The 13,043-nt window shown below is 34.8% G+C and overlaps 1 protein-coding gene across 12 annotated transcripts in view; it reads left to right on the top strand.

Annotated features, from left to right (window-relative positions):
* Window positions 1-7,882, top strand: part of LOC145690241 (ecotropic viral integration site 5 ortholog-like) — a 176,583-nt gene extending 168,701 nt beyond the window's left edge. For 11 of the 12 annotated variants that reach the window (XM_081764943.1, XM_081764946.1, XM_081764937.1 and 8 more), the window contains one exon: window positions 6,600-7,882. In XM_081764943.1, the coding sequence (XP_081621069.1) occupies window positions 6,600-6,761 (162 nt within the window). In that variant the 3' untranslated portion in view covers window positions 6,762-7,882. Of the gene's footprint in view, window positions 1-2,633; window positions 2,681-6,599 lie in introns of all 12 variants that reach the window. The other variant, XM_081764942.1, reaches the window with a different exon arrangement.
* The last annotated feature ends 5,161 nt before the right edge of the window (window positions 7,883-13,043 follow it).

Raw genomic sequence — 13,043 nt, 5'->3', positions numbered from 1 at the left:
TTCTAAAATTTCCTGACACGTCCCTAATTATCGTAGGATGATGATACATACGTCGTTCTCTTTAGAATAGAGTAGGCTTATAGATGGTAACACCCGCATGTCCCTAGGACGTTCCTAAGGAGGTTACAAGTGACGAAAATGGGGATTTTTGTAGAAAAAATCACTTTTCCCCGTTTTGGGGCCCTCTGGCGCGGCCCAGGGTTAACATAGAGATCTGGAAATCACTTTCAAAAATATTACTTATGATACTAATTACTTGTGCCAAATACCAATCTCCTATCTTCAATACTAAGGGCGGGAAAAATATTTTCCTCTTCTGCGAATATTTCCGAAATTTCCCAAGGATACTATACAAACTTCAAAAAATTTCCTGACACGTCCCTAATTATCGTAGGATGGTGATTCATACGTCGTTCTCTTCATAATCGAGTAGGCTTTCAAAAAGTACTACTGAAATGTCCCTATCATGTAGCCGAGCGGAGCAAGAATCACGAAAGTGGGATTTTTGGTCAAAAAATATCCCTTTTTTACCCTTTTGTCCCTCTGAACCCCCCTTCTATGTTGACGAAGAGATCCGAAAAAAATCTCATAAAAACTAATTGGTCCACTGATTGCTTAGGGAAAATGTTAGGATTCTAGGATTAAAGAGAAGCTCACCAAAAAATGTTGAAGTTAGACCTCAGTAAAAAGAAAGGGAATTTGTAAAATAATGACGTCATATCCTACTATGTTCTGACGCTCGGAAGCGTATAGACCCTTCCAAGGCTTTCTTGAATGCCTTCTCTCTTGGAAAATAAAAAAAAAAAAAAAAAAAAACCGGAACTAAATAGCATTCTTAGTTCTCTTTTAATCGAATTTTTAAGACACTACAATATCGGTCGAAAACGACCGAAAAAACTTAAAAGGGTTAACATTTCTGCAGATTATTACAGTATTTCTTCCTCCAGAGTAGGGAATGGCGTACTAGTATCAAAGAATTACCGCAGTTGCCTCACTTATTTTATATTCGTCATTCCATGTGTTACTTGTAATTATGATCGCACTTCATAATTAACAACGAATTTCCGCTTAAATTTATAAATAAAATGTGTAGTTTTTGTCGAAGTTACATAGAAATATCTCAAACTAATACTAGGGAGAGAAGTAACTATGCTGCAAGTAAAGAAGGTATGATTTATAATAAAATAATTGTTCGTATATTTTATTAAGTTTTCGTTGAAATAAATGCCCAATAGAGTAAGTAAAACGCTCTGAAATGAATAGTGATGGAATAAATTCCCAAGCTGTGGACGGAGTGCAAGACTTGGAACTCGTTATGATACTGTCATGCTCAGTAGGTTATCACGACGTTGTAACTGATGATCCCGTCAGATAATAGTAGGTATACTCACAACCTGCCAAGCCGATTGAGATTTCTTACTTACATTGTTACATCTATGCATTTCTTTTGTTCCCAGTTGTTTCCATTGGAAAGAGTGATAATCTGAAACCTAATTCGTCCGACTTGTGATAGGATGAGATATTACAAGCAATAAAACTTATTTACAAATTAAGTGACGTTTATGGGAAAGCATTAGTTGAGAATAGTTTTTAACCATTTGAGCTATGTGAGATTAGCGCACATTGACACAACACTGTTTTCAAAGGGAGATCTAACATTACAAGTTGCTAACAAATTCATGACTGTGTAGTAACTGAAATGTTTGACAAAAATCAGTCTCCATTATAATTAGGATAAAATATTACGTGTTGTGTCTTATATGCTATAACTCTGTACATATTATTTTGTATTTATTTTACAGATGTGGTCGAATAATTTACGATGAGAAATTACTTTCTTAAATGCCGTATGTGTGATCGTTTTTAAACTGTAATATTCTTTCTATTTGTGTCAGATTCACGTATTCATGTTACATAATTTGAATTAACTGCTGGTATTTTAGTTCAAAGTTAAGGAATATGTCCTTGTATTCTTAACTGGAAAATGAAGGGTAGAATTGAGTGGCTTGTAGCACAGGAAATTTTATAGTAAAGATACTTGAACTAACAGGTTTTACGTGTGTCGTGTTATGCGAGTTCAGGATAATATTAACCGGGATTTAGGTCAATAGTTTCGAAGCCTTCGATGTACTTTGAATATTTTTCAGTTTAATATTACTTTTGTCATTTATGTGTCTGTAGCACGACAAAATAATGCTGTAGAGTTAAATGCAGACATTAAAATGCTTTAGTACATTATCATCCGAGCTACTGAAAAAACGAATGATATTCGTCAATGTTAAATTTCATGTAATACTGTCTCAAGTCATTTCTTCTGGAAACCTAAAAAATGTTCAAGTCCATAAAATAATAATACCAGAGAAGAAATTCGTGAGGAGTTATTCCAATTTACATGTTGGAAGCCTGAGCTGTTGAGCGAAATGTAGCAGAAAGAGTAGCGATGCCGTGACTTAAGTTTTATTAGCGCTTTCGGACAGTAGCTTATTAATTCAAGTATCTTTGCTTTTATTTTGTGCTTTATTAATTTTTTCTTTCCTGTGCTGTTTTATTGTGTTGGCACAGGTATTTTGAGGTGTTTGTGTAAATCAATTCTTTGAGTGCACTCGTGTTTCACTAACAATTGATTTGTTCAGTTCCCCACGCCCACAAGTCCGGAGACTGAACCATGGAAATGGCTAGAGTAAGTCTTTAAGTTTTGGCTACTCACGTCTTGATTTCCTGTGCATGGGCGGCATGACTCAGCATGACATGCATGAAGATATTTATAATTATAGGAATATGTTGCTGTATGTGCAGACCCGTTTCTGTTAATATTTTTGTTTCCAACGGTAATTCGCAGGTTTGAATGTCATACATAATTAAAAGCATAGGCAACTTGCACACTTTGGTTGCTCGTTCACAGTAGAAATTATATTTTTATAATTTATTTCAGTGTATTTATTATGTTATTCCAATATTACATTAGGGATAGCCGAATCAGGAAGGAATAGGATGTTCGCTGGTCGTTCAGTTGAATGCGATGAAAATTAGAGAACGAATTTACTGTACACAAAGTACTTCTAAATTATGAAGTAAGGCATTAATAGAAAGGAACATTTTTATAACAATAATAATTTTGCAGCTTGTTTAAAATATACTTTTTTCATTAATTCATATGTTAATACGATTGATGAAAATATCCATGCCCGATTTACAAGATTATTTGCCTCCACTGTCTGAATTTTTAGATTTCATATGGGTTTTAACATCTGATATACTGACCATACAATTTTCAGTGTGGACCTAGCATTGTGAGGCACTAGTAGAAGTGAGAGATAGCACACTTCCGTGTAGAAAAATAAAAATAATAGTAATAATAAAGTTGGAAGCTGATTGCACTGACCATGCATCACTTACTTGATCTGCGTCATCTGACTGGCTGTAGCCGTTTGTATTTTGAGCAAATCTTATAATGCGTCTGAACTTAATTCGCTGAACTCAAGTCGTATATGCTCGATACTTTCCACAAACTCTTATAAAGATTTCTGAACTAACAGCTTTACTTTCAACTGAAAATGACGACGTAGGAACCAAACTTCTCCATTAAGTTATCGATAATGCGACTTTAAATTCTTGAAACTAAGTAACTGGTTTAGATTACATAGATTTTGATATTCGAGAAAAGTAATGGCGTTCTCTGGATTTTACACTGGCGTCTTCAATTATGCAGCTAAAAATTTGCAATAAACTGTTTGGTTTGCATGGTTCAGGGTAAGCGGAGTTCGTATTTTCTCTCGTTTTGTGACGAATAATTCATTTTATTAGTAGGAGACTTAGGTGAATAGTGATAAGATTCTGTGTACATTTTCCAATTTATCGCACATTTATTGAATTGGAAGACTTGCTTCCTTGGTTTTGTATGAACTATATATATGGTTTCTTCATATGTTTGCTAGTGTACATCTGTGTTTAAAACTTAAGTAGGAAAATAATGAATGTGATGTAAGTAAGCTGTGTTCTATTTGTGAGCATCGTGGTGAAGTTTAAGTACAATATTAAATATATTATGATGTGTTGAGCAACGTTCTCTTATGTTGAACTACTAGAACCCCGGATTTTTGTAAGCATCTACTGTGTTCTTATCATTTTGGCATGAAAACTTGCCGCCCTGTATCAGAGTTACTCCTGCCTATAGCATCAGATTTGACGACAGTTGGATCGAGATGTGAGAGGTACTGCAGATGATATGTCAAATTATAATTCTTAGAATTAAAATCAAAACAGACAATTTGATATAGATGTTGCGTAGTATAAACAAAAGTGTGGAAGGTGAGGCAAGATACTAGTTTTGTTTGGAAAGTGTAGACATAGAGGGTCAATGCAATGACAAAAATTTGAAAGGAAAAGTAGTTTTCCAAATTTTGCAGTTCTTTATAGCTTGTTAATATGCTAACGTTTAAAACGCCAAAAATACCATACTTTGAAAAGTGTTTACGATGGTTTCGTATGTTTGATTGTTCCTCTTTGAAGCAGTAACGACAAGCATTACAGATACGCTTCCACTAAGCGTCAGTTGAGCAGAAAAGGATGTATTGACCGTTGTAAACATTTTTCCAAGAATGTCTTTTTTAGCTTTTTTTAAAGCAAACATATCTATTAAGGTATAGATAACTGCAAAATTTGCAAAATTAATTTTTCTCTCAAATTTCTGTCATCATTTCCCCATCGTTCAACTAAACTAATTTGTTGCCTCGCCTTGCACAGTTTTATTTATTCTATGTAATAACTATATGAAATATCCTTTTTTGGCCTCAGTTTTAAGAATTATAATTCGACATATCATCTACAATACCTCTCAAAATTCGATTCAATTGTCGTCAAATTCTATGCTTTAGCAGAAGTACATTCGATGCAGGACGGTAAAGTTCTCGTGTCAAAATAATAATATCACAGTTTACAATAGAATACCTCGCCTTATTGTAGCACAATTTTATGGTGCATCTCTGTTACGTTACTATGCGTTCATATATTGTTGTAAATTACGATGTAATTTAATCAGTATTGTTTACAATACTAGGCGGTTCTATAGTAACATAATATATATAAATTAATGCTATCGGAGAATGGTGTACCAAAAATTTGTCTCTTTTATATTACTTATTTCAATACTTATGCTTAGTAGGTGTGCTTCTTGTGTATCGTCGTCGGCTTAAGATAGATACAGTCTTTTATCAGTAACTTTAAAACGAAAACTTTTAGTAAGGTTTTGGCACCTTAGAAGAAGTAGTATTTCCTTCGCTGAAGTAAATTGAATCTATAGTGCTCCATTCTTCTCTGAAATATAGATTCTTAAAAAGTACATGGAGTGAATATTACTTTTGGTGGCATATACAACGTAGTGCTCTTTTCTTATTGCAGTCAATGTAGTAGGAAGGATTTTCGTTAAAGGACAGTTCTCGGATACAATGGCATCTTAAAGACTAGTTTATAGCCATTGTTTTAAAACTAAGGTAGCTAATACGGAAAATAGTTATAGTTCGGAAAATATCTTCCGTTCCTTAATTACCTGTTTACCCGGTAATATCATGTCTGTCAGTTCTTACGAGAAGTTAGTATGCAAGCGAGAGGAGTGTGTGTGTGCGTCACCGTGCGGACCATGTGTATTACTGTTAGGAGTATATATGTTACTGTTAGAAGAATATAAACAACAGTAGATCCAATCTCGTATATAACAGTATATAAAGGTGTTACATAAATGTGTCAATATTTTGAGAACAGATTCCTCACATCAGAATAAGAAAATAAAGTTCATATGGATCTGTGCTCAAAAGTGGATAGTTTCGGAGTTATAGGATGCTGAAAACGTGAAATAAGTGCTTTAAAAGTTCATAGCTCTACTACTATGAGACCTATCGTAGTCGGGTCAAGACATCACTGAGGAACTGGTATGTGAACTATCCGAATATCCATGTTTAAGAATGTTCCGGTACTTGCCCACCAATTTTTAGAGGGATAGGTGGAAAGTGATCAAGTACTTCCAAACAGCTTCTCTAAAACTGATTATGCAAGTACCGGAGGTTCTGAAAGATGGATCTTTGGATAGTTTACATACCAATTCCTCAATGATGTCCTGACCCGACTACGGTAGGTCCCATAGTAGTGAAGCTATGGACTTTTCAAGTTTACTTATTTCACGTTTTCGGCCCCCTATAACTCCGGAACTCCACTTTTGAGAACAGGTCCATGTGAACTTTTTTCTTATTTTGATGTAAGGAATCTGTTCCCAAAATATTGTGACGCATTTATGTAACACCCTATATAAAGTATATAAACATTTATTAGCAACAAACCACACTTTTTAGCGTCATAAAAAAATTCTCAAAAACTACGCATAAGGATTGACACTGATCATTTTGTTCAGCTCAGTGAGATCCATCGATTGATTTTTTTCATCTTTGAATATTTTGTTTCCGTTAATAGCTAATGACGTTGTAGAATTATGTGTACTTCGTATGACTTATTGAATGATATTCTGTTTTTAACGGATTGGTTAAACATATTTTTATCGTTTCAGTATTACAGACATATAAATCATAATAAAAAATATCTTCCTTTTTCAGATCATGAGACTGGAAAACTGGAAGCAAAGATTCGTCGGCGGAGGAGTGGCTCCTCACCCACCGTCCCACTCCACTTCAGTAGATACAGAGAGCGAACACGATGACCCCTCGGATCTTCAATTTCACATGAATGCGGATACTGGTTCAAGTCCTGAAGTGTGACCATGCGAGAACATTTTTTTAATAGAAAAAAATAAATATTATTTAAGCATATGACGATCGGTATTTTTGTTGGCAGAATTAAACGTTGAAGGTTTTGGTGATAGACTTACTGGTTCTTGACTCCATCCATCTCTTCGGAGATGCTTTTGTACAGGTAACCTGGAGTAAGATTCAGGGCTTTAAAAGTGACACAAGATTTTTGTAGCTTTAAATTTGACGAGCAGTTTGTATATTTTCCTTGGATCACTGTAGTTGTATATAGTTATATGTGAACTGATCGTGTTTCCAATTGATTATTGCGAAACAAAATGAAATGTTGTGTAAGATAACTGGTATACCCAGTGAGAGTTGTTCTACATGTGAGATTTTTATTTATTAACGTAAATAATGGTGAGGGCTCTTAAAATAGAACCCAGTAGGTTTATTACTGGGGTAAAAGTATTTCGCTGGCGAGCTCAACTGTGAGAGTTTCTACTTACTGTATTAATATTAATAATAAGAATAATGATGAAAAAAAAAAGAAGATATCAGAATTTGTGAGATTTCATATTTTCACGAATTTTTTTCCAGTTAAACTGGGAACAAAAAAACGAAAGAAGTATAGTGGTATCGACCACATTGTGCTCTTTTGAAGAGCTTTCAGTTCAGCACATCAGTACATTAGGGACCCCTCAGTTTGTCATTCCTCTCACATAACACTAAGGAAAGTAAATACTCAATTAATATGATTTTCTGGTAGAGTAAATAGTCTTAATTGTGCTTTCTGTGCGTTATGACTCAAGATATTAGGAATTTGTATTATAACATTTTATCTTGAAATAAGTATGTATATTGTACTTACTTTTTAACTTTGTGTACTTAGGTCTTTCAAACACATTCCACGAAAAGAAAATAATGGATAAATATATATATATTATATATGCTTACATAATTTAAGTTCCATGGTAGCACCATTCGCTGTCGTCTTGCCGAAATGAGTTCTTTATTTTACACTTTCATCTTCCCTTAACAGAACTGATGTTTTCATGACACCAGATAACCGTGGTTCTGTTTATCAACCACTGTCTTCTTGTAAAGCTCAAACCTGTTAATAAATCATAGAAATATAATATTTATAATAATTTCGTTATTTCTCTGTTGTGTTTAATGCATTTTTGTACTTAAGACCAAATTATTGATACCTGCTAGAGGTCTGTGTGGATGTGGATATCTGCATCAGTACTATAGCCTTTTGCGTATTTATTTTGAGTTTCTATGACCATGGCGGATATTGTTGAAAAGACAAGAATTTTGTAATTATTGTTTTAACTACTATTGATTGTTGACGTTTAGTATAATGTGATTATCCTTTTTTGGTAAATAACTGTCAGACCAAAATTGTTTCTTTGAATTGGCTTTCAAAACCCTATTTTATAAATGTGAATGCTAATGTGATTTTATGCGAGTTTATTTGAGGTGGCTTATTCTTTCTCGACGAACCTTTTCTCTTCATTTCGCCTTCTCGTTCTGAATAAAGATGCTCATGTCTTATGAGTATTGAGATTAGAAAAACAGCACTTTTCTCTGAAATCATTTGACAGATATGGTATTTCTTGTTACAAATTATATTTGAGAAGATATAAGTAAGTACTATGTTTTCCATTAATTTTGTTCTTTGTGTCTGACGTGAATTTTATTCCATTTTATTTTGCATTATTGATTTATAATACCAAGAGGTCGTATTTAATGTTCAGCTTGAATTTAATTGATATTATATCATAGGATTATTAAAATTATTATATCATAGGATTATTAAAACTGAAAGTAATTTTGATGTTTTAATTGCCAGATAGCATACAAGTTATATATATTTGTTATCTTATCATCTGCGGATGAAGACAGATATGTTCCGTATGCAATATCTTATATCCGCGCAGACCTCTAATGACAGAAAGCTGACTTGAAGGAATTTCGTACGTACCTATACCCTCTCCCTTCTGATCTTTACGATTATATAAATCGTTCTTAGAACCAGAATCTCTTAGTAGAAACATATATATACAGTACTATGTTTAGAGTCACTGTTTTCTTGGATGGGTTCACGTAAAACTCTTTGAAATCGTGACACAAATTCTGTAGTGAACAGAAAATACGCTTGTACTGAAGTTGTAAAGATAGTCAACTATGGGAAAATATTTCACATACTCAATTCAAACTTGTGTGTGTATTGACAAGAAGAAAGAGCAAGTTCGTATGTATTTTTTTAAAATATTTAGCCTCATTTATGTTGATCATCTTCATGGCTCTTTGATCGATATCTTGAAAAAGTATTTACATTTTAAATTCTACCTTGCATATTGCTAAAATAAATCCATAAGGATACAAATTTTTAAAATCCAATTCATAATGCAAAGCCATAGATCATGATAGCAAACTAAAATTCGGAAGTGGTTTGTGAATTATTAAATTTTGCTGAGTTAAAAGTAAATAAAATTTTATAAAAGAAAAAGAATAAAATTTTATAAAAGAAAAAGAATAAAATTTTATAAAAGGAAGTTCGCTGTTACCGTAATACCGCAAAGTATGGACATGTTAAAATATTAGGTACTATTTTCGGCAACGTGGGAGTTTTCAAATACTTAAGGTCAACTTCAACAGACGAAAATCATCTCCACGAAGATATTAAATGTCGGCTAAAAGCAGGTAAAGGTTCACCCAATAAATAACCGGAAAAGCTGTATAAAAACTACAAAACTTCGACAACGTTTGGGAATCAGTGAAGCAAGATGGCAGCACCCTTGCAGGTTTGCACTAACGTATAGCAACGGAGTGTCATTAGATTTCTTTTAGCTTAAGGGTTGAAACCAATCGAAATTCACCGTCGGAGGCAGTGCAATATGGTGAAAGTTATTTGAGTCGACACAAGTGTACGAGTGGGCAGGTAACTTCAAACGAAGTGTAACAAGTGTTGAAGATTCGCCACGCCCAGGACGTTCTGTGTAGTCGTGGAGAACAACATTGCGAGATTTGATGAGTTGATACCGGAAAACAGGCGTATTACTGTGAGTGATATTGTAGTGAAGATGAACATTAGTGGCGGATCAGCCCACCGTATTGTTCATGACGTACTGATGTTCAAGTTTGGTTTCAACCCTTTAGCTACATCCCATCCGCGTGACGGGAGTTCCTGGCCCATCTAATAATAGTTCTAGAACACTACCAAAAAATAACAAAGAAGCACAAACTTTGTCGAAGTTCTGTAGTTTTTATACAGCTTTTCCGATTATTTATTGAATGTACCTTGTAATTAGTGTTATTCGGGTTCCACTCTTTTATCCTTGCGAATTTTCTTCTGTCGAAGAATTGGAAGTTTAAAATATATGAAACGATACTTACGTCTGTTGTGCTGTATTTTGAGGGAAGAGTGCAGACTAAAAGTATTTAAACATTAAAGCCTGAGACGAATATTTGGACCCAAGAGGGACGGGAATGGGGAATGGCGGAAACTTCATTACGAGGAACTGCATAATTTATACCATTTACGTAACATTGTTAGGGTCATTAAGTTTCGAAGGTTCAAGTGGGTAGGTCATGTACCCAGAATGAAGAAAAAATAGGTATCTTTTCAAAATTTTAACTAGAAATTTAGTTGGGACAAGACCAATTAGGAAGACTTAGGCGCAGATAGAAGAACAATATTAAGATAGATCTCGCAGCATTAGGAGTAAAAAGTTGAAACTAGATTCAGTTGGGTAAGAACAGAAATCAGTGAAGAACTTATGAGAATGTTGCATTGAACTTTGAGTTCCATAGGCCATAGAATGAGTTAGGTAATGTCAGAAGACACATTTTCAGCTCCAGAGAATGGTTAGCAGGCGGACTTCGTTTGTGCAATGTCTTGGATTTTATGTTTAGTAAAACATACATGGTTCAATCCCCAACAAGGGCATATATGATTCAGACAAAATGTATCAAGAAAGTTTTTGTTAGGTGGAACACTTCATTTTATGTAATATTGCTTTATTCAGTAATATTGTCAAGTTCAGCTCTTGAAATTCATACTGGATTTCTATTAAAATATCTTGAAGAAAGTATAATTTATTAAAATTGATCAGCATTATGGGGATTTTTGTCTTTGTTTTCTCTAGTTTTTCTAATAATGAATTTTACATAATTAGTCGATGTCGGGAAAAATCTAGAAAGAATAATTTAATGGTGAAGTTTGTTCGACCATTCATTTATTTATTGTTTTTCAAAACTTGTTTGTACATAAGTAAACGCTTTTAGAAAGGGAAATATCTAGGTTATTTTCTTTACGTCCTGTACAACATCAAAGCTATAATGTGTGAGAGCTTTGAACCACGTCCGAATCTGAATTTGATCCAGTTGGTAGGTGCACAAACCACCATCATCCACCCACAACACTCTCTCCTTTCCAAGAAAGTGGACTAGAGGACCTGCAAAATCATGTCGGTTAGTTTGCCGGTAAGGTGAATTTTGTTCTAAATTAAATAAAATCTTTCAATTTCATAACACACAGTTATGTCATGTAGACTAAAGAAGATTGTGATGATGAGAATGAATGAAATGCTGGAATGAAGAAAGTGGGAGAAAACGGGAGAACCCCGAGGAATCCTACTCATACTGTTTGTCCATCACAAACCCCACTTGCCACGAGCTGAGATCGAGCCAGAGACCACGCACCAGAGGTGAATGCTCTACCACGGCCCTCAGTTCTGGTCGAGAAACTAGTATAACTAATTTGTTAATTATTTTATTAATTATATTGTCATTAATAATTCCAATGTATTCATGCTCCATTCTTTTAATAATAGGTTTTCAATTCAATGCGTAAATATAAAATTTTAATTTGACAAGGCTCCTAGAATGACATTCTGACTGTGCTACTGCAAAATTTGATAACCAATCCCAGTTAAGTAGAAAAGTTAGTGTGGGACGTCCATATTTTTCTTATATTTTCCTTTTTTGTTTATATTCCATTTGCACTCTTGTGAATTTTCCACAGTACAAATTAAGCAATGATATATCAGGAACAGGTTGTGAAATCCTGGGAGAAATTGCCTCCGCCCATGTGGTATTTTTTAAAGAAAATTTCTCCACTTATTGGGGGTTCATAAGGTGACAGTGTTGTCAAACTTTTGCAAATTAATTTTAATTAATTTGTAATTAACACATATTTTATGTGCAATTAATAGATGAACTACTGGTTAGCGATATCCCTAACCATACATATTTTATAATTATGGATGTTCAAATATGTGTATTCTCTATGTCAAAACATGCTGTTGTGAAGTTTTTTTTTTTTTTGGTCCTCCACTCTTCCTCCCCCTCCTCCCCCTTAAGAAACACAGACTTCAGCACGTTATGATTTCGCACCCTGATCATATACCTAGTCTAGCCATAAATTCTGTCACATACTTTTTTGTGTATATATGAAATACGGTTTGAGATTTTTCAATCTGCTTTTAATATGTTATAACCACATGTATTCTTTACAATTGGCACCTATCAAACTTCAAAATGTCCACCATTGGCACGCACACAGGCTTTGAGTCTCTTGGGCCAGTTATCTATTGCAGTACGGAGAGTATCAATCGGAAAATCCGCCACTGCAGCCACCAAGGAACGCTTCAAAGTTTTAAGTGAATAGTCTTTTCTTGCAGACCATGTCTTCTAACACTGTTCACAGTTTGTAGTCCAGAAAGTTTAAATCGGGGCTACCAGAAGGCCACTCAGCACTGGAGATGAAATCTGATACATTGGCCTCCAACCACTGTTGTGTCATCCTTGCCTTATGAGCTGGCGCAGAATCCTGCTGGAAGGTCCAGTGATCATTGTTAAATATGGTGCCACTCAAGTCCTTCACAATAGGCTCCAGAACAGTTTCCAAATATACCCTGGCACTTGTTTTTACACCTTGCTCACAAAAGTGAAGTCTGGTGTGGCCTTCATAGCTCACCCCCCACCAAACCATGACTGAAGAGGGGTGATGACATCTCTGAACCTTAGGAACTCTCCCACGAGCTTCTCGAGAGCTTGCTGCATATATCCTATCATTTTGGCGGTTTAAGCTCTCTTCAATGGTAAAGATTTTCTCGTCGGCAAAGAGGATTTACCGATGTCCACTGTTGGCGTACCGCTGTAGGAGCTGTCTTGCTTCAGTTTCCTCTGTTGCAACAGCTGCCACTGTTCTCACACTGTGAGGACGACCATCCCTTCGCCGGCCACGTACGCTGCCGGTTTCAGTAAACCGCTGGATTGTGCGGTAAACAAATCTTTTGC

Source organism: Thermobia domestica, chromosome 7 (assembly GCF_964235325.1).
Source record: "Thermobia domestica chromosome 7, izTheDome1.hap1.1, whole genome shotgun sequence".
Classification (NCBI taxonomy): domain Eukaryota; kingdom Metazoa; phylum Arthropoda; class Insecta; order Zygentoma; family Lepismatidae; genus Thermobia; species Thermobia domestica.
Note: the sequence above shows the minus strand (reverse complement) of the source record. Positions and strands in the feature narration are given on the sequence as shown.